Source organism: Aotus nancymaae, unplaced genomic scaffold (genome assembly GCF_030222135.1).
Source record: "Aotus nancymaae isolate 86718 unplaced genomic scaffold, 86718_ANA_hifiasm-v0.15.2.pri h1tg000041l, whole genome shotgun sequence".
In the NCBI taxonomy this organism is placed as follows: domain Eukaryota; kingdom Metazoa; phylum Chordata; class Mammalia; order Primates; family Aotidae; genus Aotus; species Aotus nancymaae.
This window is the reverse complement of record NW_026988455.1, coordinates 17,060,183-17,083,986: the sequence shown is the minus strand read 5'-3', so window position 1 is coordinate 17,083,986 and position 23,804 is coordinate 17,060,183. Positions and strand designations below refer to the sequence as shown.

The 23,804-nt window shown below is 46.2% G+C and overlaps 1 protein-coding gene and 1 long non-coding RNA gene across 18 annotated transcripts in view; one reads left to right on the top strand and one right to left on the bottom strand.

Moving 5' to 3' along the window:
* Positions 1 to 23,804, bottom strand: part of AOPEP (aminopeptidase O (putative)) — a 358,110-nt gene that overhangs the window by 134,012 nt on the left and 200,294 nt on the right. For 12 of the 17 annotated variants that reach the window (XR_001108893.2, XR_010337006.1, XM_012461952.2 and 9 more), the window contains exon 7: positions 20,659 to 20,765. The exons of 4 other annotated variants lie outside the window; for them this stretch is intronic. Coding sequence is in view for 11 of the 13 variants with exons in the window: in XM_012461952.2 (XP_012317375.2) it covers positions 20,659 to 20,765 (107 nt within the window). In the remaining 2 variants the exon portion in view is untranslated. Of the gene's footprint in view, positions 1 to 13,399; positions 14,202 to 20,658; positions 20,766 to 23,804 lie in introns of those variants that run through there. One more of the 17 variants, XM_064361527.1, reaches the window with a different exon arrangement.
* LOC135268672 (uncharacterized) lies at positions 3,832 to 22,169 on the top strand. Its single transcript, XR_010337007.1, has 3 exons — positions 3,832 to 3,945; positions 13,816 to 13,990; positions 20,349 to 22,169. It is a non-coding gene; the product is annotated as an uncharacterized LOC135268672 (long non-coding RNA).

The following is a 23,804-nucleotide window of genomic DNA, read 5'->3' as shown; positions in this document are numbered from 1 at the left end:
CAATTGCTAAGATAATTTAAGACAGAAGGAGGATCCCTCAGGAGCCATCGGAAAATGAAGGTTTATTTTGTCTTCCTGATAGTGAAACAACCCAGTGGTGGGTATCCATAGAAGTCTCCGGGTCCCAGCTCAGCTGCTAATGAACGTGGTAAGGAGAAACTCTATAGCTAGCAGAACTGTGGAAAATGCAAACAAACCACACATTTTGATAATCAGGGTGGGAAAATGAAAGACGAAACTCAGAAAAGCAATGCGTATCAATATAAAACCAAAAATGTCCTCAGGTCTTGATGGCTGAAGTATCAGAAGTTCCTCTCTGAGAAACAAAACACCATATGGAGAAAAAATAAGAAATAGATCAACGCAATGGTCTGAGTGCTATATTGCCTCATTCAACACAGCGAGTGATAATCTAGACACATTTTCAAAAGAGACAGAGAAAAATGGAGAGCCAAGACACCCATGTGACTGCACAGGTGGTTTCTGCTAAGGGTGGTTCTTGGAGAACATGGACAAAAGATGAACAGGATGCTGGAGAAGGGAAAAACCCACACTACATAAAGAGAGCTGTAAAATGACTGCCAAGAAGGCAAAACTTCAGGATGAGCTAGCGGAGAAGACCCTGGACAACAAAAAGGGCTTTGGAGGTGAAGCTGGGAGCATAAGGAAGACCAGGTGCTTAAGAGGAGGCAGAAAGAACAGAACAATTAGACTCCCACTTGGATTCAACTTTCCTGCCAAGGAGACTGATTTTCAAGCTACTCATGGCAGAGCAAGCCTTGCCATGTGGGAACTGCTGCTTGGTACTGGTGGACAGGGCTCCTTCCAGTTCCAAGCCCAGGTGAGGGACAGGCTATAGCTCTGAAAGCTTCCACCTGTAATACATGTGATGACAGATCTCTGGGGGGATCTAGTCACACAATGAGAAAGAAGCTGATGGAGGTAGACAGCTATTCTGATTTGCAAAGATAAGAGATGGGGGGCAAAATCTGTGATGACGTTACTGAACAGAGTTTGTGAGCACTTAGAAGAGAAAAATGATGAACTACAGGAGTTACAGTGGAATCCTGAGGGCCAATTCCAGAAACTTACTGGGGCATCCTGACTTCTGCAAGGCAGCTAGCAGAATGGATGTGGCGGTGAGCATGCTATGGTGGTTGTTTCACGGCTTTATGGAAGGCTAAAGAACAGAACCCCAAAGGTGTCGATTAAATTATTTGCTGTAACCCGGATGGAGGTCCTTAGGGCTGTGCCCAAGGAATGGTGATTGCTTGGCTGAACAGATTTACCTATGAGCTACAGCTGGGAGTCTAGCTGGTTGATTGACAGCATCCACAGTCAAGAACAGCAACCACAGGCTGAACTGAGAGTCCAATTAATAAGAAGAAAATATCTAATAGAAAAGGTTTTGTAAAAATTAACTGTTTGCCTATGAAAAAGATTTAGTATATTCAATTTTCTATAAACACAACATCTAGCAGGAGGTGACTGCTGTGGCTTCCAACACAGTAAGCACAATGGTGGGCTGGATCAACAGGAGGAATGCAAATGTAATGGGAATCCCACTGAGGGAGGCAACTGGGAAAAGGGCAGTTGGGAGCTGGGCTCTGGAGTCAGATGCGCCTCTGCTTTCACCCCAGCACTGTTGCTTTCTCGCTGTGCGGACATGGCCGACTGCTTAGTATCTCCATGCACCTGCTTCCTCCTCTATCAAATGGGGAGGAAAAGGGTTCTATAGTACCAGCACTTCTCTCACAAGGCCATTTTTGGAATCAAATGAGATAACGTATTTAGAATGCTTAGGATAGTGTTTGGCATATTAAAAGCACTCAAAGACTGGTATTGAGGAGAAAAAAATGCATGGGATTTGGAATGGTAGAACTGCCATGACAAGGTTTATCATACTGAATGTAAAAATGAAATATGGGGCCGGGTGCAGTGGCTCACGCCTGTAATCTCAGCATTTCCGGAGGCCAAGGTGGGAGGATCCCTTGAGGCCAGGAGTTCGAGACCAGCCTGGGCAACAAAGTGAGACGCCCATCTCCACCTAAAAGAAAAAAGCCAGATGTGGTGGTGGACACCTGTAGCCCCAGCTACTCAAGATGCTGAGGTGGGAGGATCACTGAACCCAGGAGTTCAAGGCTGCAGTGAGCTTTGATTGTAACCACTGCACACCAGCCTGGGCGAGAGAACGAGACCCATCTCTTAAAAGAATAACAAAAAAGAAACAGGGTATATATATCTGAGTGAATCCAACTGGACGAACACTTGCCCTTTCTTTTCTGGATGCTGCATATCCAGGAATGCAATAACAGTTCCACTCCATGCTTCATGGGCAGAGCCTCAAAGCAGGCTGTGTTCATTGCGGTTGTCACATTTGGAGAAGATCACTGTCAAAGAGAACGACTGAGGACCAAGCCCAAGAAAGTAAGCGTTCTCCCAGGCATGCAATATATATGCTAAATTCACCCAAAAAAGTGACCTATAGGTCAGGAAAAGAAAGAAGTCTTCAGAAATGTGGATTGTTTTGGTGGGAGCAAGGCGCATTCTGTGCAACTCCAGAGATAAGAGCTAAGAGGACTGCGCAGATGTTACAGGAAGCAGATTATAGCCCAATCTGAGAAGGGCCATTCTCAGGATCAGGCTGTTCCCACAGGAAATCTGTCTGCTAGCGCAATGAGATCTGGATCCTAGAACTACTCAGGTAGAGAAGTGGAGTAGCCACCTGTCAGGCACAGGGAAGGTTAGGCAAAATCACTTTTTTTTTTTTTTTTTGAGACAGACCTCATTTTGTCACCCAGGCTGGAGTGCAATGGCTCAATCTCAGCTCACTGGGACTACAGGCATGTGCCACCACGCCTGGCTAATCTTTTTTTTTTTTTTTTTTTTCAGTAGAGATGGGGTTTCACTGTGTTAGCCAGGATGGTCTCGATTTCCTGATGTTGTGATCTGCCCGCCTCAGCCTCCCAAAGTGCTGGGATTACAGGCGTGAGCCACCGTGCTGGGCAGCAAAATCACTTTTAAGGTCTTTTCTGACTCTAATATCTACAATTTTAAGAGATGATATAGCCCGGAATATATTTAAGCTAAAGCATGTGAAGGAAAACATTCATCCATTCAGTGGAGTCAAGAGGTTTGCTACATAGCTTTGTCCTTGCTAAATCAGCATCAAGTGTGGTTTTGATTTTTAAAAAAACTAAACTAAATGAATAATTTAGAGGAAGCTTAACTGAATTGTATGAAACATACATTGTGAGACAGAATCAACTCTGAGTACAGGATCCAAGCAGTACACGGCCTTGACTGTACTTTTCACAGTGTTCTGTTTGGGGCAGGGGAGAGTTGTGCAATGTGCCGAGACTGGTCTCCTCATAAGCTGGGTTCACGGGGGCCTCTCCCTCTATCAGGGTTAAGGTGTTCATAGTGACACAGTCATAACTCAGGCTGTTGGTCTGCCACACACATTCAGAACATAGGAATACAGAGAACCTGAAAATTACTGGAAGCAAAAGTAGAAAGAATAAAAATGGAAAACTTTTTTTGTATTGCATAAAAGAAAAAAAATCACGACTTCTTCCGGAAAGAGGCAAATGAGATAAACATCAGCTTCACTTTACAAGAGGAGGCTTGAAGCCCATTTTGAACACTAACAGCATGTGCAGAGCTGTGTGCTGAGGTAATGGGAAGGATCGCCTCATCCGATGACTCAACAAGGAGCAGATGGCTCGTGGGAGCTGGAGAAGGACTTTTCCCTCCTCGCTGGAGGACAGCACAGCCCTAGGCATGAGGGTGGCAGCAGCAGGGGTGGAGGGCTCGCCTGGTTTTCAGCCTAGCACATACCAAGATGCACAAGAGGACGAGTCCTCGGGAGAGGAGCTCTTTCCTCAGTCTTGCCAGCACAGCATGCTCTTTGGGTCTTCCATTTCACATGCAGTGCATCCAACAGTAAGTGTGAGACCATTCACCACAGCACTGTTTGGGAAAGCAAAGAACTAGAAATGACCACCATGACGCCCAATGTTAACAAATGTTTGATGGTTAGTAACGGAACATTCATAATCTGGGAATACCCACAGCAGTTACAAAAACAAAGACTTCTCTGTGCTGATAACAAAACAGTAGCCAGGATTCTATTATTAAGAGGAAAATGGGAGGTATAGCATGGTGTGGATAAAACACACAATCTTGTGTGTATACACTTGTGCTTGAGGGATGCTTTCTTGGGAGTGAATTATCATTCCATGGGGTTGTGATATCACAGACCCTATGGAGATGTCTTCCATCCATTCAACTCTGGAAATGGCCCCGTGGGCCTCATCTAATGCTCAGAGGTCATCAGTTGCCTACTGCTCTAATTTCTTTTCCCATCTCTCCTCCAGACAATTACTGATCAACCACACCAGGCTACAGGGATGTTATGAGACAGTAGAAAACATCAAATGATTTCCATCAATCTCTCTCCTTTTTAAAAAAATTGAGACGTAATCCACATACAGTGGTTTTTAGTATACTCATAAGGTCGTGTAACCAACACCATAATCAACTTTAGAACATTTTAATCACCCTAAAAAGAAACTAAATACACACTGGCAGTCACTCCCTAATCCACTTTTCCACCTCCACCCAGGCCCTGACCATTAATCTACTTCTAACTTTGGGAGAACAAGGTGGGAGGATTGCTTGAGCCTGGTAGGCTAAGGCTGCAGTGAGCCATGATTGTGCCATTGGAACTCCACCCTTGGGGACAGAGTGAGACCCTGTCTCAAGAAAAAAAAAATCTACTTCTTGTCTCTATGGATTTGCTGGTTCTGGACAGTTCACATAAATGAAATCATATCGTGCATGGCCTTTTGTGTCCAGCTTTTTCCACTGAGCATAATGTTTTAAAGGTTCATCCATGCTGTAGCAAGTATCAGTACTCCATTCCTTTTTATGGCTGATTAATATTCCCCTGTATAGATATAATACATTTTGATTATCCATTCATCTGTTGATGGTCATTTGGGTTGTTTTCATATTGGGCTATGATGAATAATACTGTTATGAATATTTGAGTATGAGTTCTTCATTTCTTTTGGTTATTTAGCTAGAAATGGAATTGCAGAGTTATATGGTTACTCTATGCTTAAGCTTTTGAGGAACGGCCATGCTGTTTTCCATAGCAGGAGCACCATTTTACCAACAGTGTACAAGGGTTCCAATTTCTCTAAGTCCTCACTAATATTTGTTACTATCTTTTTTCATTGTTGCCATTCTAGTAGGTATGAAGTAGTATCTCACTGTGGTTTTGATTTGTATTTCCTGATAGCCAACAATGTTGAGCATCGTATGTGCTCATTGGTCATCTGTGTATCTTCTTTGGAGAAAGGTCAACTTTAATTGAACTTTTTTTTTTTTGAGATGGAGTCTCACTGTGTCGCCCAGGCTGGAGTACAGTGGCGCAATCTCAGCTCACTGAAACCTCTGCCTCTAAGGTTCAAGCAATTCTCCTACCTCAGCCTCTTGAGTAGCTGGGATTACAGGTGTGTCCCATCATGCCCTGCTAATTTTTTGTATTTTTAGTAGAGATAGGGTTTCACCATGTTGGCCAGGCTAGTCTGGAACTGCTGACCTCAAGTGATCTGCCCACCTCAGCCTCCCAAAGTGCTGGGATTATAGGCATGAGCCACTGTACCCAGCCAGATTAACCTTTCTTTCTTTCCTTTCCTTTCTTTTCTTTCCCCTTCCCTCCTTCCCTCCCTCCCTTCCTCCCTTCCTCCCTCCCTTCCTCTCTTTCTTTCACCTCCACCTTCCGGATTCAAGTGATTCAAGCGATTCTCCTGCCTCAGCCTCCTGAGTAGCTGGGATTACAGGCACACGCCACCATGCCTGGCTAATTTTTGTGTTTTTAGTAGAGACAGGGTTTTGCCATGTTGGCCAGGCTAGTCTCGAACTCCTGACCTCAAGTGATCCACCCACCTCGGCCTCCCAAAGTGCTAGGATTACAGGCGTGAGTCACTGTGCCTGGCCCAGAATGACCATTTTTTAATTGGGTCATTTGTCTTTTTATTGTTGAATTGTAAGAGTTCTTTATATATTCTGAATACAAGTCCCTTATCAGATATACAATTTGCAAATATTACCTCCCATTTTGTAGGCTGTCTTTTTACTTTCTTAATGGAGTCCTCTGTCGTACAAAAGTTTTTAATTTTGATGTAGTCCAATTTACTGATTCTTTTTCCCTTTGGTTGCTTATGCTTTCAGTATCTAGTATCTAAGAAACTATTGCCTAATCCAAGATCATGACAATTTACATCTACATTTTTTTCTGTTTGTTTTATAATTTTAGCTTTTATATTCAGGTCTTTGATCCATATTGAATCAAGACCTCATTATCTTTGATGCTATTGTAAATGATTTTCTTCTTTCTTTTTTTTTTTTTGAGACAGAGTCTCACTCTGTCCCCCAGGCTGGAGTGCAGTGGCACAATATCGGCTTACTGCAACCTCTGCCTCCTGGGTACAAGCAATGTAAATGAATTTTTCATAATTTAATTTTCACAGTATTCTTAGCTAGTGTAAGAAATACAGCTAACTGTTGTGTGTTGCTCCTGTATCTTATAACTTTACTGAACTTGTTTATGAGCTCTAATAATTTTTTGGATGATTACTTAGGATTTACTCCACATAAGATTATTTCTACAAATAGAGACAATTTTACTTCTTCCTTCCCAATCTGGACACCTTGTAGTTCGCTTTTTTGCCGAACTGCCCTGGCTATAGCCTCCAGTACAATGTTGAATAGCACAGTTCCTGTTTCTTATTCTGACTTGCAAGGGGCAAGAACTCCTGCAAAACTAAGTGTAACATCCAGCAGGGTGTTCTTCTTTCATGTCTGTGCAGCCAGGTCCAGCAGAATACCTGTACGGTTTCTGTCATTCATTCTAGATCAAAACTGTTGGCCAAAACAGAAACTAAATGGTAGGAAAATGGAAGTAAGCAAATACTTTGCGGAACAAAGTCAATTTTGCATTACATGAGAAGGCACTCACTAAAAAGTTTTTCTGAATGAGAAACTAACGCTCATTAGCTGAGCATGTAATGTACATAGTGACTCTTCCCATTGGCTAAGTGCCTAAGATATCCTTAGGATAAGCAAAATAAGAGTGAATTATTATAGATTGGCATATGTACATGAATAATTTTCTAGAAAATATTTTATAGTCAAATAGCATTATAATGAATCAGTGCTACACAGAGCAGCAATATGGAAGTATGCATGTATACTTATGAAATTTACTTTCCCAAGATTCACGAGAAAACAGTAGCAGTAATTATCTTTGGGTAAGGGACTATAGTGGTAGTAAATGGAATTTTATGCTTTTCTAAACTGTTTGAATTTTCTTACTATGTACTTTAATTTTTGAAAAAAAATTAACAAAAGTTAACCAGTAATTATGAACTGCCTTGCTTTTTCATGTTTATATATACACACACACACACACACACACACACACACACACACACACACATATATATAAAGACCCTACTAAACGTTATTACAAAAGTGAAACACCAAGTTCTGTAAATATGTATATTAGGGATCTATGGAGAAGTCTATCCCCCTTAGAAAGAATGCCTGAGTGATGAGTAACCAGGGAATGTTCTGGAAAAATAAAGAGGGAAGGTTATTTGAGTTCAGTTATTCAGGACATGTCTGTCATCTTTGCTGTTTAAAAGAGCTGAGAGCTAAGGGTGTCCCTCTAACAGGAAACAAACTGAGTGGGCAGCTCAGGCAGCTGGAGCTGGCCTTTGAAACAGGAAAGGGCAGAGTCTGTTTCTGACTAGCTGAAAGCTCTAAAGTTTTTCAGAAAATGCTGGCATAGAGTATAGCATCATCCCATCAGGAACAGATAGAAACTCTCTTCACAGCTTGCTTGTTAGTGCATGTGGTTCAAATAAAAAAACTAGACAGAGAGGAGGGGTAGAGGGGAATCCCATGTGCCTGAGGGATAGAGGGATGTAGGGCAGGAATCCCAAGACACACAGTTGAGACCTTAGGATAGGCACAGGCCAGTGCCAATGGTCAGGCAGGAACTCTCGAAGGCCATAAAGCCAAGAACGTTTTTCTACTCCGGACTGTGGTGAGATTATGAACAGAGGCCAAAGGCGCTTTATAGAGATGAGCCAGAGGGGACACGGGGTCGCCCTTCAGTGGGGCTGGACTGGATGTAGGTTCCAGGAGGGTAGTCTTAGAAGTGCTGCTCATTCAATTCTTACCTCTAGTGATTTGCCTGAGCATCTCTGTGGAACTTTCAGACCTTTTCCTTTTAAGTCTATGCTCTACATGTATAACCAGGCATTCTTGCACTTTTTCTTTTTTTTAATATTTAACAATTAGTAAAATTAATTTTTTGAACATTCCAACCAGTTATGCTTGTCAGGAGGGGAGGTAGGTGTTTTCACGTTCTGGTTGTTAAAGAGACAGGAGCAGATGCCTTGTGTGGTCCCCAGGGAAGGGTGGCAGCAGGGAAAAGGATGGGCCCAGCTCCAGAGCCTTGGGGACATGAGGGTACGAGCCAGGCTGAGGAAATGAGAATATGCCAGGAAGGACAGTGGGGCTGGCTGCAGGGACTGCATCCTTGTGCCCTCTGCCACTTGTCTGACAAACCTCTTCCGAGTGCCAGAGGACACAGATGACAGCATTAAACATGTGTTAAGTATTTACCTGAACTGTAGGAAAGTGTCAATATTAATTTAATTTAATTTAATTTATTTACTTAGATGGAGTCTCACTTTGTTGCCCAGGCTGGAGTGCAGTCTTGGCTCACCGCAACCTCCGCCTCTAGGGTTCAAGAAATTATCGTGCCTCAGCCTCCTGAGTAGCTGGGATTATAGGCTTGCCACCACGCCCAGCTAATTTTTGTATTTAGTGGAGATGGGGTTTCACCATGTTGGCCAGGCTGATCTCAAATTCCTGATCTCAAGTGATCTGGCAGCCTCAGCCTCCCAAAGTGCTGGGATTACAAGGCCTGAGCCACCGTGCCTGGCCCTGCTAATATTCATTTTAGATCCACCAAAATAGCAATTCCCTAGGATTCAACTTAACATATGTGTTCTAAGTGGTCTGCATGTTTTCATTGCATTTATTCCTCATGCCAACCTATAAGGTAGAAACTATTGTGTTATCCCTGTTTTACAGCTAAGAGGACTAAAGCTAAGTGTGGTTAACTCCCTCAAGGCCACACAGCAAACGTGTATAAAGGCTGAGTATCCTGTATCCAAAATATTTGGGACCAGAAGTGTTTCAGACATCCAATATTTTTGGATTTTGGAATATCTGCAAGGAATTAAATATCTTAGGGACAGGAGCCAAGTCAAAGTACAAATTTATTTCTGTTTCATATATAGTTGGTCCTCAAATCCTCAGGTTCTCCATGCTTGGATTCAATCAACTGCATATTCAACCAACCTCAGATTGAAAATACAGTGCTCAGGGATGTGGAGCCCCTGGATACTAAGAACCAGCTGTTTGTATCCTCAAGTTCCACAAGGCTGACTAAGCATCCTGGGATTTTGAAGGTAATTTTATACATTTTAAAAATAATTTTGTAAATGAAACAAGTTTCAACTGGCACCAGCCATCACACGAGATCAGATATGAAACTTTCCATTAGTGGTGTCATGTTGGTGCCCAGAAAGTTTGGTTCAGATTTTCATATTAGAAATGTTCAACCTGTAGTAGAGTCAGAACTCATGCAGGCAGCTATTCTCGCAAACCCCATCCTACCACCCTGGGTTAGGACTGAGGGCGGATGAGCTCTGGGGCGGAGCTCAGCCTGCATCCTCAGATGATGCCTCCCTAACACCAGGCAGAATCAACCAGATATTGGCCAAGGAGGAATATGGGCTGTTGTCTTTTCCTCTTTTCAAAGCCTCACAAACTTCATGGAATCCCCCAATTTAACCTTTCTTTTGATGGGTCAATCCTTACACACAACTGGGATGGTTTTACATTGTATTACCAGAAGCCTTCTTTCAATCCATTTTTTATAGCTGCAAATGAATAATTGAGTCAGATCCTTAGGCCAACCAAAGTCTTCTGAACTTATGCCTTTGTTCCTCACACAGCCACCTGATTCCATCTGTTCTTTAGACTCTTTCTCTTTGATCACACGTTATCCCAAATGCTGGGTAACCTTCCCAGAACTCTATTTTCATTATGTCATTCTTGGAACTTAAAATACCACACCATTACCCAGAGGATTACATGCAAGTTCTTGAATCTGGCATCTGAGGAGCTCCATGACTTAGCCTAGCCTTGCCTGGCCAACCCTCAGTCTCACAGGTTCTTTTCATGGCTGTCCTCTCCAGCGAGGCCATTCTCATGTTAATGTCCACTTCCACAATCCATTCCTTTTTATGCCTACTAGGCTTTGCTCCTTGAATTCCTCTCCCTCTGCTTCTTCACCAGTCTCAGTGGTATCCTTTCTTACTATCCCAGCTCAAGCCTCACATCTCCCCGCAGCCCTTTCCAACTAAGCCTGCCAAAAACTCTCAGTTCTTAGAACTCTGAGAAGGTAGCCTGGGATTATCTATCTATCTTGTGATCAGTATTTCAGCTCTCCAAATAATGTATAAAGAACCTCAAGGACAGAGATCATGTCTATGAGAGTCATTTTTTCAACACTTATTGAGCACCCTCTCAGTGCCAAGCACTGTGATGCACTGAGAAACAAGACATAGTCTCTAGGTGCAAAAGTCTGAGGGTCACAAGTGAAATATGTATTAGGTTGGACCATATGAAATTGTTTTTGTAGAGCAAAAATAGTCAAATATTGGCAATTTAATATGGTAAAAATAAAGAGTATGATCGAATCATGTAGTAAGATCAGGAGGGGAGGGGAGGTGGGTGTTTCCATGTTCTAGTTGGTAAAGAGACAGGAGCAGATGCCTTCTATGGTCCCCAGGGTAGGGTGGCAGCAGGGAAAGGGATGGGCCCAGCTCCAGAGCCTTGCGGACATGAGGGTACGAGCCAGGCTGAGGAAATCAGAATAAGCCAGGAGGGACAGTGAGGGACAGAGAAGATAGCCTAGGAGTACAGAGGAGAGATGGCAGCTTATGTTAGGATAGGGTCTGAGGCTTTTTGGGAAGGCAATGAAATCTGTGCTGAGTCATAATGATATGGAATTATACAGCAAGGCAAGGACATTCTAAATAAAGACAGCATTTTTAAAAGGCATGGAGGTAAGAAAGAGCAGACAGATGGCAGGAGCTATGGCTGAATTGGGTTCCCCCAAATTTATATGTTGGAGCCATATCCCCCTCAGAATATGACTGTCTTTGGAGATAGGGCAGTTGAGGGGTTCAAGGTGTGGTTAAGTTAAAATGAGGCTGTCGGGGTGGGCCTATTCCAATGTGACTAGTGTCCTTTAGGAAGAGCAGATTAAGACATACAGAGCGACATAAGAGATGTGCAAACACAGAGGAAAGGCCACGTGAGGACACAGCAAGAAGGTGGCTGTCACAAAATGGAGTGTATATTTGGTTTTTGTCCTCATTTCCTGTCATGTAATTCTTAAAATCCTCTAGGTCTTCACAATTATGCCTTTGTATGCTAATGAGTTGATGGGTGGCTGGCAGCCCTAGGTAGCTTCAGGAGGGGCTGGTCACCAGAAAGACCAAGGCAGCATTAGGGGGTTGGTACTTTCAGCCCCCATCCCCCAACCTCCAGGGAGAACAGGGGTAAAAGTCAAGTTGACCACCAAAGGCCAATGGTTTGATGAATCATGTCTGTATAATGAAATCTCCATGAAAACCCAAAAGGACAAGGTGAGGAGAGCTTCTGAACACAGGGAGAGGGGCACATCTGCGGCGGGCAGGGAAGCCCCATGCCCCTTCCCTCATACCTCACCCTATGCATCTCTTCACCTGTATCCTTTGTAATATCTTTATAATAAATGAGTAAATGTGAGTGTTTCCCTGAGTTCCGTGAGCTGAGCTAGCAAATTAATAAACCCAAAGCGCCAGTCATGGGAACCCCAATCCATAGCTGGTTGGTCAAAAGCACAGGGTGGACCACCTGGGGTGTATGACTGGCGTCAGAGGTGGAGGGCAGTCTTACAGGACTGAGCCCTCACTCCGTGGGATCTGATGATCTGGACGATGTCAGAATTAAAGTGAATTAGAGGGCTCCCAGCTGGTGTCCACTACAGAAGTCATTGCTTGCTTGGTGTGTGGGGAAACCTTCCACACGTTTGGTCACAGAAGTCTTCTGTGTTGATGGGTGCGGGGTGAGAGCAGATGAAAAACAGTTTGTTTTTTCTCCTCAGTGACTACAAGGCAAGGACGGAGGCCTCAGAAGAAACCAAATCTGTCAACACCTTGATCTGGGACTGCTGGCCTCCAGAATTATGAGAAGATAAATTTCTGTTGGCCTTCGGTATCTTACTATGACAGCCCAAGCTGACTACCACAGTAGGGGTCTCTGAGCTACCTAGAGGGTAAAGCAAAGAACAAGAGATGAGACGGGGGAACAGAGGTGATGTGCAGGGACTTGAAGATTTTCCTGCAGGTGACGGGAAGCTTTTGGAGAGTTTTAGCAAGGAGGTGGCAGAACCATGAGGTGTTTGAAGGAGAGCTCTCTGGTGACAGAGAGGAAGGGCAAGACCAGAAGTATAAAACACTTTGGGGCTGTTGGACTGCTACGAGCAAGTGGTGAACAGAGAGTGGTAGTAGAGGTGGAGAAGAGGGGCTGAATTGAGGAAAACCTTAGGAGATGAAATTGGTGGCAATGGCTCCCAGGGGAGGAGTGAAGGAGAGGCAGGAGCTGGAGCTCCCAGGCTCCTACCCTGCTGTGGGTGGATCTGTGCCCCCAGCGATGAATTCAACACTACAGGAGGGGAGCAGATGAAGCGGGGTAGAGGGGATGACCAGTAAGAGATGCCTGTGGGGTAACCAGGAGAGATGTCAATGGGGAGTTAAGCATTCACAATTGATCTTTAGAGACAGCAAGGCTACCTGCCTTTGGCTTAGAAGGGGGTATGGGCGGCCATGTACACACCCCACCCATCTACACAGTAGCCTTTGGCACGCTCTCTGAGACTCAGCGGTGGCCCTGAGGTTGCCTGAGCCTGTCTTTCCCATGAACACACAGAAACAGAAGCACCTGGGACTGTACCTTTTTCCAACCAATGAGATGAGTGCAGGGTCACATGCATTCTGTGGGGTCCACTGCCTGATGGAACAACTGAGGGTGACCCATGCTTCCTCCAGAGTAACCCTACATGACCTGGCCTGATGTCATGGCACCCTGGCTTGGCCTCCTCTTCTTCTCACTTCCATTTCCCTTCCCTTTCCACCTCCTGGGAACATATATTAGTCTGTTCCTGAATTGCCATAAAGAAATACGTGACACTGGGTAATTTATAAAGAAAAGAGGTTTAATTGGCTCATGGTTCCCCCAGGCTATACAGGAAACATGATGCTGGCATCTGCTCAGCTCCTGAGGAGGCCTCAGGAAACTTACAATTATGGCAGAAGGCAAAGGGGAAGCAGGACATCTTATGTGGCTGGGGCAGGAGGGAGAGTTGGTAGGGGAAGGTACTACACACTTTTGAACAACCAGAGCTCATGAGAACTCACTATTGTGACCACAGCACCAAGCGGGGGTGGTGTTAAACCATGACAAACCACCTCCATGATCCAATCACCTCCCCGCAGACCCCACCTCCAATATTGGGGATTATAATTCAACATGAGATTGGGGTGGGGACACAGAGCCACACTGTATCAGAACATTTCCTAATAAATCTCTTTCCCCTATGCCTTGCGTCAGGGTCTGCGCCTGGGGAATCCCACCTAAGATAGGGGTTTAGGTGAGACCTCTCTGGGAGGATGAGCAGCTGAGTGTGGAAGCCCTGAGGAAGACCAGCCCTGAAGACACAGGTGGGCAAAGGGCAGAGACCTCAAAGGAGATGGAGGAGGAATGGCAGAGGGGAAAGAGGAGTCAGGCTAGGGACTGCCACAAAAGCCAGTGACAGAAACTTCCAGAAGAAGCTGTCAAACAGTACCAAACAAAACAGAGGAGTCTAATAAGATTAACAATAAAATTTGCTTCCAGAATCCAGTGACTGTCAGGGCACAATGAGCCAAGGGAAAAACAGTTTCCCTACACTGGTGAGAGCAGAGAGCAGATTCTAGAGGACTGGGAGTTTTTAAGAGCTCTGGGAATGGAAACAAGTGTTTTGATAATAGAAAAGGGTGCAGCATTTAAAGCAGAGATTATTAAGGATAGGAGAGGGAGGCTGGGTGTGGTGGCTCGCACCAGCAGTCCCAGGTACTTGGGAGGCTGATGCAGCAGGATCACCTGAGCCTGGGAGGCAGAGGTTGCAGTGAGCCAAAACCATGCCACTAAACTCCAGCTTGGTCAACAGAGCCACATCCCACCTCAAAAAAAAAAAAAAAAAAAGATAGGAGAAGTGTGTGAGCATAGTTAGGGAAGGGAGGGAAGGCTAAGGACAGAGGACAGGGGTAGCAACAGAGCCAGGTCCTGGTGGAGGAAGGCCTCTGGTGGCTGGTGCACTGGGCAGGGGCCCCAGGACAATTCCCTTTTGGAGCTTGCCCCCACCAAAGCAGATCAAACTGAGATTTTCCTCTCTAATTACCAGACTCATTTTTGAAGCCTGCAAGCTTTCAATTTAAAAATAAGACAGTATGAATCAATAAAAATGTAGCTAATTAAATTCAGGTATGAATGACATGTTAAAATATAAGGATATGCTTGGCTTGCATCAAGAGAATTAAAAAGGACTGCCTGCCCTTCTTGGTAAGCAACAAGACCCCACCCAGGTAATCCCATAAAAGAGAAGGCTCCTTGGTGCTCCAGCGGCACACAAAGGTAACTGGATGGTGATTCTAGGCTGAGTCACCATCATCATGCCTGTGGGTGCCCATGAAGGAACTACTGTCCTCCCTGAAAGGACGGGACGAATGCCAGCCCATGGTCCAAAGTGATGAGTACCTCATTTTCCCATTCTGTCTGGCTCCTTCTTCCCCTTCTTCCTCAAGGGGAGAGGGTTCAATTTTATGAAATTGTGTCAAGGCACATGCACTTCCAGCTCTACCCTGAAACTAGCAATTCAACTTTAGCCATATTGAGGAAGACAGATTGTCACCTGGGCATCTGAGAAGTCGGGGTAGATACGAATGTAGATGCGTTTACAGGATCAAAAGAAGAACATGGCTGACAGCCTCAGTTGTCCCAGCAGAGCAGAAGGCAAGAAAAGGCAAGGGGAACAGGAAGGTCTGGAATAAACACTGACGGCCTGGGAGAAGGAAGCTGACCCAGGAAGAGTGAAAGGATTTATTCATGGCCCATGTTAGAGGCTTCCAGTCTTGAGAGAGAAGAGCAGCAGAGGAAGGTGAACCCGGGGGCTGGAAGTGAGTGTATGGCTGCACCCAGGACTCTCCGAAGAGGGCAGCTTTCCCACGAAGAAGGCTGCTGTCACTGAGAATACATGTGTCCCCACATGCGGGCAGAAAAGACTGCTGTGTTCTTTGGGGATTAGAAATAAAAATTTTGAGAAAAATGTTAGAGGTGAAAACTTCAAGTATATAGAGAAGGTTTACACACAGAAGACTTAATTAAAAAGCCTTCCTATTTTAAGTGGAATGTACAATGCTTAGGCATCATACACATTCGCAGAACACTGGTGGCATACAGACTTTATTTTGGCTGTGGATAGGGTTACATATTTGGGGGTTTTCCCCTAGGACTAAGGGATGCTTTAGTGATCTAGGATTGAGGCATTCAGGAGTAAGGTTAGAGAAAGATGCCGGCATTGTATCAAAGTGGAGGCAGCAGCTAAGATTAAGAGTTCCATAGACTCCTGCCTGTCAGCACCTCCTTAAAGCGATACATTTTAATGTTTTTCTCAGCAGGACCTTGACTTTAACAATGAATCCAGAAAAAAAGGGAAGTCATAATAAATCACAAACAATAAAAAGCAACAGAGATTCCTTCTGACCCTCCCACCTTAGCTCTTCCATCCCTGGGGCCTGTCAGAGTGTGCTAACTGGAAGTACTTAGGCAGAGGTTGCCAGAATCCAGCTGCATCCTGGAGACAGGAGGCTGGTGAGCCTTTTGGAAGCACCCGTGCATTTCTGGCAAGAGCCACCACTGCTGCACAGGTCAGGAGGGGACCTTGTAGGCAGGGGATGAATGACAGGAGAAAGCAGAGCAGTGGCAGGGCAGAAAGAAACACTGAAATCAGACTTTGCCTGGGGAACAGTTCTGCCCAGGGCCAGAGAGGAGAGGAATAGTCTGGGAGAGTCCCTGGGGTCTCATGTGTGGGAAAAACATCTTTAATAATTAACAAATGAAAAAAGGCATGGACTCATTCATGTGAGCCCTAACATTCTGAAACTGAGCAAATCGCCTTGCTTCAGAAGCCTGTAGCCATATAACAGGCTCTCCAGCCAATGAAGGCTGAGAAGCCTAGGAAAACACAAGAAAACTGTAATGAATGACACAAGGAAGTCAACCTCAGACACATCTGTTGCCAAGGAAACACAACAAAGTCAATGTAATAAACATCTGGGCTGGGTACGGTGGTTCACGCCTGTAATTCCAGCACTTTGGGAGGCCGAGGCAGGCAGATCACCTGAGGTCAGGAGTTTGAGACTGGTCTGGCCAACATGGTAAAACCCTGTCTCTACTAAAAATACAAAAATTAGCCGGGCTTGGTGGCACATGCCTATAGTCCCAGCTGCCTGGGATGCTGAGGTAAGAGAATCCCTAGAACCCAGGAGGCAGAGGTTGCCGTGAGCAGAGATCATGCCGTTTACTCCAGCCTGGGTGACATAGCAAGACTCTGTCTCAAAAAAAAAAAAAAAAAGAAAAAGACATATTTGGTGAGACCCATGACTCAGTGGATGCATGAAAGTCACAAATGGAAATCTGTTCTTATAAATTACTAAAATTAGTAAGTCAGAAGCAAACAAAATTTTAGTTTTCCTGTTCTCACTTTGTTAATACTCCACTATCTATAACCAACAGAATGTTGAGTTTTCCTTTTGCTCAGTATCTTTGAAAATAATAAGACACATACTTCACGTGTTAAAAGACAAAAGATGCTTGGACCAAGGATACTTTTTACCCTGACCTGTATGTCCCTGAGTTCAAGATACTCTCAGTTTTCTTTTTTTTTTTTTTAATGCAACTAAATACTCTCTCAGTTCCTTGAAGGCAGGAATATGGTATAGGGAAATGAGAAGAGTTTCAATCCCTGGGTTCGAATCCCTGTTCTCCTCTTTATCAGCTAGAGGAGGTTAGACACATTATTAAGTCTTTCTGAGCCTTGGGCCATTGAAGTAAAGATGTTAACCTGCCAGCAAAGAAAGGTGAGAAAGGACTGGCCACAGAGGCAGAGGGAACTCAGGAGAGTAAGACACACAGAAGCCAGGAGGAGAAAGTGCTTTAAGAAGGAAAGCGTTTTTAGGAGAGAGTGGTCGACCATGTTGAACCGTGATGCAAAGATCCGAAGAGAAGTTTCCACTGTGTCTGCCAACATGTGGAAACCTATCAAGACACACACCAAGACTTTTAAATTGTTTTGGCCCATCATTTCAAGACCATGGGGCATCTTAAAAGGAAAAACAAGATAGAATCCCAAGGTCTAATTGAAAACAAAATCTAAGAACACAGTTTTTACAAGTCTCATTCTTCCTTTTACTTAAAATAATTTCTAGGTTCTCTGTGTCCATTTAAGGGAGGATTCTAGGGGATGGGAGTAAACAAAACCTAGACTATATAATTCAGGGTAGGTTCGGAAACATTTCCTCCTCATTGTAAGCGCATCTGATAACAATATTTTCCTTACTGATGTGCAGTAAGCCTTTCAAATGTAGTCAATTCATGGTTAGCCTAAATTTAGCAAACACAATTTCTGAATACTAAGACAAAGAAAAGCAAATGCCATAAAAAGCTGTCTAGCATGAAGGTCTAAAAATACTAGATTGTTCTCCAAACTTCACACACAAAGGAAAAGATCTTGGCCATCAGAGGCTGAGTTGACTCTATGGAAGCCAGAGATAAGGCCCCCCTCATGTGTGAACTGGCTTCCCAGGGTGCAGTCTAACTTGCTTCCAAGTTGGAAACACATTTCATCAAAACTCATATTAATTATGATGCTTCTACCCCCCACTTTACGACTATGGTTATGCAGAACCAAAGGAATCAACGGGTCTTAGAGACATGGAGAATGGAGATGACCCCTTAGTTGGAGGGACTGAACCTGTGAGAGGTGAAGGGATTTGCACAGTGAAGCAGCTCGCAGGTAAGCATGTTCCTGGGCCCCCTACCTGAAAGCAGACCTCTCTGGCCCTCGTCTCCCTCTGCTACCTTCCCAGTCCTGCTTCCTGATCCAGCACAACCCCTCACTGGCTATACTCACTGGCTCTGTCCACTTCAGCCTGGCTTCCTCTTCCACCAGTCATGTGGTCCCACTTCCCTTTCTTTTACCTCTTTTCATCCCCCAGGGAACATCCAACATCAGCTACTCCCACCTGCTTTCCTCAGCTTCTTTTCTGGCTTCCACGGCCCTGGTGCCCTGGTTTTCTCTGGGGAAACACATGATGGTTTCCCCAGAATCCTTTGTTGGCTCCCCCTCTTCCACCTGACCTCTTCTCTCACTTTCCCCTCTCCCTGGGGATTTCACTGTGTTCAGGATTTAAAGGGTTTTATAGGCTGAATGTTCCAGTCTCTCCAATGAGCTCCTGACTTGCAGTCTCCAAAGTTCGTAATATTAAATATCTGCTGGTCATCACAAACAACCCATGTAAAGCGGGAAACTTTATTTTCCTTCCAAGCTCCTCCCCATGTCTTTACCATCACATAAATGGGACCACCACTTACCAAACTGCTCGACTCAAAAACCTCAAAGTCATTCTGGATACACTCATTTTTCTCTGCTCCACATTCAATCAACAAAAGACCTGCCAGTTCCATGGCCAAAACACATCTCAAATAGATCTGCTTCTTGCATCTGTCACTGCCTCCCCAGGGCCTCTTGCGAGGACCACTGCAACGCTCCAGCCATCCTCCTGGCTTTCTGTCGGCTGCCTGCCGTGCTCTCCACACAGCAGCAGAGCAGCACTGCATAAACACTGGGCAGATCATGCCACCTCCCTGTTGAAGGTCCTGGAGCAGCTTCTGCAAAACTTGGAGAAAGGTTCGTGTGACCTGGCTCCTGCCTACCTCTCTTGGCCCTGCCCTCAGTCCCCTTTCCAGCCACATTGCCCTTCTTTCTGTCCTCAAGGCACACTAAGGCCTTTCCTGCCTCAGGCAGGCTATGGACAAGGCAGCTCATGGTCAGAGAGAAATTCCCCCACCTCCTTACTTGCTGCCCTCCAGTTAGCATGGACATCACTGAGTGGTCTGCTCACAGCGCTGCACACTACCTGTGACCGGCCAGTACATGCAGCCGTGTCCCTGCTAAGTGGAAGCTCCTTGACAGCAGGGGCCATGTCCACATTGGCCATAGGGGTAGCTGTCCTGCCTGGCTCAGTCAGCATTGGCCTAGGGAACAGACGCAGGAACAGTGGCTTTGGGGCGGGAACACAGGTCTCCTGGCTCCTGGCCTGCTGCACTTCCCTCTGCTTTTCCGAAACAATGGATGAGTCAACTTGGGAGGCCACCTTAGCGTGTAAGCACAGGGAACTTTGCCGTGGGAAGGGTGCAGCCTGACACACCCGACGTTCTGCAGTGCTGCACAAAAGCCCAAGCCAGCTCCCTCCCTGGGGTGCATTTACATTAAGCTTCAGTCACAGTCAGGCGGAGTGGGGGTGCTCATTTAAAAACAAACCACAACAGCAGAGCCATCCAAGGCAGGCTTCTGCCCAGGACAGTAGAGGGGCCTTCAGGGTAGCCATCTAAGACCGGGTGAGAAGAGGGGCAGTTCCTGGATGGCTGTCCCTCCTCACCTGTTGTATGGCAGGTTCCAAGCACCTGAGTCTAGTCAAGAGGAGGTGAATGGAAGCTTCTGTTGCCATAGCAACCACAGTGTTCCCGCAGCCTAGGCACCAGCTTTCAGATAACCATTTGGCAAAGAAAAGCAGCAAAGCGGAGAGGGACAAACATGGAAAATGGCACGAAATAATGGCAGGAAATAATCCTGCACATGCCACAAGCCACAGTCTACAAACAAAACTCAGGAGCCGGCTGTGGAATCCTGCTGCAGGGGAGAGCAGCACAGGCTTCCTGCTGGCTTACGGTGGAAACAAAAGGCCCCATTGACACATACATCTGTGACCACTAAACACTCAGAAATCAATATTTTCCTAAAGATTTTTCCCCCTTTGGCTTTATAGGGTTACTGTCTGCCAGGCTGCCAAACCCAACTCTCACCACGTCCACAGCCACCACATGAAGTGACTGTTAGAACTTCAAATGAAGGATCTTACCCCGGAAATGGCCCCATGCTAGTTTTTTCCTAAACAGAGTCACCAGAAAAATGTCAGAAGGCAAATCAAAATGCACACTCTGAAAGACTTAGAACATAACCATCACATCTAGGGGGAGAAGAAGCACACCCCAACTTAATTTAAAAAAGGAAACAGCAGATGTAGTCAGTTGGCCAGGAGGTGTCTTGAAGGAAAGAAGGAAGGGATGGAGCCTCACCTTAACACCTGCATCTCCTCGGGGGAGCACCGCATCTCGTCCTGGAGGCGACGCCAGCGCAGGCAAGCCCTCAGCTCCTGTTGTTCCCAGGCCTCATGGGAGTCCAGCTGCTTAGCCACAGACACACAAACATATGTGCACAAAACACAGTCACCGTTGTGGTCCTGGTGAAATGGCTCGCTTTGTTTCAATGGGGGAGGCCATAACCTGCCCGCTGCTCTCACCATGATCCCATCAGAAACCTAAGGGCCACTGGAGCCTCTTAGTGCCTAAAACAAAAAATCCACCGTTCACACTCGCTGGTGCTGCTGGTGGTGGAGCTGGGCCGGCAGTTTGGCGGAGGTCGCCTTGTTCTGGAACCCACCCATCCCCCCAACACACACCTGGTCTAGAGACAGTGGGCTTCCCTTGGGCCATTTCCACTTTGATCTCATCCAGTCCTTTTTTCCTGCTTTGTCTTTCTACATAGGGTGGGGAAGACCCCACCGTTCACCTGCGATTTTCCGCAGCCCTCAATTTTGTTAAGGATTGTTTCCAATGGGGCCTGCTAATGCAGCCCAGATGATTCTGTGTGCACGTAACTAGAAGATGTGCTGCCTGGACTCACTCTAGGGGAGGGGAGGCCGTCGCACTCTGCCCTACTGAGTCAGAACCAGCTGCCATCCCATGGTGTGCTCACCAGGCCACATGGCCCAGACCTCTGTGAGGGAGGGCAGCAGAGCACCCACTGGGGAGGGAGACGTCTATCCACGGGTGTTTCTGGAAATTAAAGGTTCCTTATAACTCATTCAACAGATATTTACTGAGTCTCTGCCTGGCCCTGGGGATGTTACAGATGGGGCCTGGGGTAGCAGCCAAGGGAGGAAGAGATGGGGGAGGAACACTAACATCAGAGAGCAGGTGATGGGAGAGGCGAAGGAAGAACCCAGATGCCCCCTTGCCCACCAGGGCTTCCTGAGGAGATGCTGGTGACAGCACTGGTCCTCAGGGAAGCAGGAGTTGGTCGGGGAGGAGGAATTTCAGGAAGAAAGAAAGCATTTGCAAGGCAATGGGGCCGGGCAGATGTGTAATGTGCAAGGGACGTGCTCAAGCCCAGAGCAGACTATCATTCCGGGAGGGAGCAAGGGGCAGGGAAGCTGGCCGAGGCCACACGATCCTCAGACCCCATGTGCCTGCTGTTGTGGATAAAACTACGTCTCCGCAAAATAGACGTCTTGAAGGCCTGACCCTGGTGTGTCTGTATTTGGAGATAGCGCCTTCAAGGAGGTCATTATGGTTAAATAAGTCGTGAGTTGGGCCCTAATCCTGTAGGGCTGGTGTTCGTATAAGAAGAGGGAGAGCCAACAGATGTCTTTCTCTCCGCATGCACAGAGGAGAGGCCATGTGAGAACGCAGAGAAAAAGCAGCCGGTGACTGTTTACAAGCCAGGAAGATAGTGGGCCCTCAGCAAAAACCAACCCTGTTGGCACCTTGGTCTTGGACTTCCAGCCTCCAGAGCTGTGAGAAATAAATGTCTGTTGTTTAAGCCTCCCAGTCTCTGGTATTTATTATGGCAGTCCACGTAGACCAATATGTCTGTGAAAGCATTTAGACTTTCTCTAGGTTGATGACAAGTTATACCATCCAACCTTGTGACTAACTCGATTCATGAATCGCTGTGGTGCCTCTCTGAGTGGATGGCAGTCTCCATCTCCTTGTTGGGATTTCACATGCCACCCACCCCCCACCACCACGTTCCACCCCTGCCCCCTACCACTCAGTGCTGCAGAGCACAGTCTACCAGGCAGCAAAGTGACCCTGGTGACCACTGCCACCCTGAGTCCTCATGCCCTGCTCCCTGGTGGGGCCTGCTGGCCAGCAGCAGCCCAGGAAGTGGCATACCCACCCCTGCCCCACAGGGCACTCCCCCAGTCCCTGGAAGGTCTGAGGCAGGCACTTGCCAGGGCCAGCAATAGCCTCAGTCTCACCCTTCAAGGGAGAGGTCTGCCTGGCGGACGTGCTCTGGAAATGTCTCAAACTTTGTGCTGGAATCTAGAATGGCCATTTTGCCTCAGGGGTGTTCATGTTTTCTCATCTTAAAGATTTACTGCACGTACTTCCAAGGATGATGAGGGGGCTGACCCTTATCATGTTAAGGGAAAGGAGTGACAGAGAAAGCCTAGTTCCTGCTGTCCCTTTAGGCTCACAACGTAAGCCACCACCTCCACAAAGGCGTTCTGGACCTGCCCAGACCTGTCCTCCCCTACCTGGGAACTCTGAGGATATTTGGTGTTTACTTCTTTTAGCAAACTTATCAGTCAGGAGGCAGGATCAAGCCAGCAGACTAAGAAGTGGCCTCGTAGAAACGGTAAAGGAAAGGGTAAAGGAGGGGCACTCTTTGGGGGATGCAGGAGATAAAAGACAGAGGTGTCACGACCAGATGCCTGAAATGCACTACAATTGCCAGGACCAGCACAAATTTGATAGTCTCAGAAGGGAAGCACTCCAGGGAAGAGATGGCGATAGAGGCACCCCCTGCTGAGTGTCTGTGTATAAGGCAGAGGGAAGCACAAAGAGGAAGGGAACAGGGATTTCTTGCACACTCTCCACATGTGAGGCGCTGTGCTAAGCTCATTCATACCTGATCCCATTCACCCTGCAAGCTTCAGCATTGTTGTATCCATTCTACAGACAGGGAAACGGAGGCTTGGGGAGGCGACCTAACCTACCTATACACGCAGAGCCGGTAAACGGCAGAGCCAGGACTGGAGGTCTGTCTGACTCAGAGCCCAGCACCTTTCCTGTATCTACCATGTGGCCTCTCCTCACAAGACTCCATGTGGCAGGAGACACTGATGTGCCCACTGCTGGGTCCACAGCCAGGGTGTGAAAAGCAAGACCCAGCTCCAATTTAAAGCAGTCATAGTCCAGGTGTGAGGACAAGGAAATGACATAGAAGGAAAAGGAAAAAACAAAATGAGGAAACAGGTAAGCACCAAGCACTGTGAGAACCCACAGTGTATAGGTGGCTAGTGCTGAAATGTGAGTCGGGTAGTCAGTCTGGGCTATCTAGAGATGGTGACCTCCAGCTGGTTAGTGAAAAATAAGTAAGACTTCAACAAAGGACCTTGAACAAAATCATGCAGGTATGCACAAACTTGGGAATT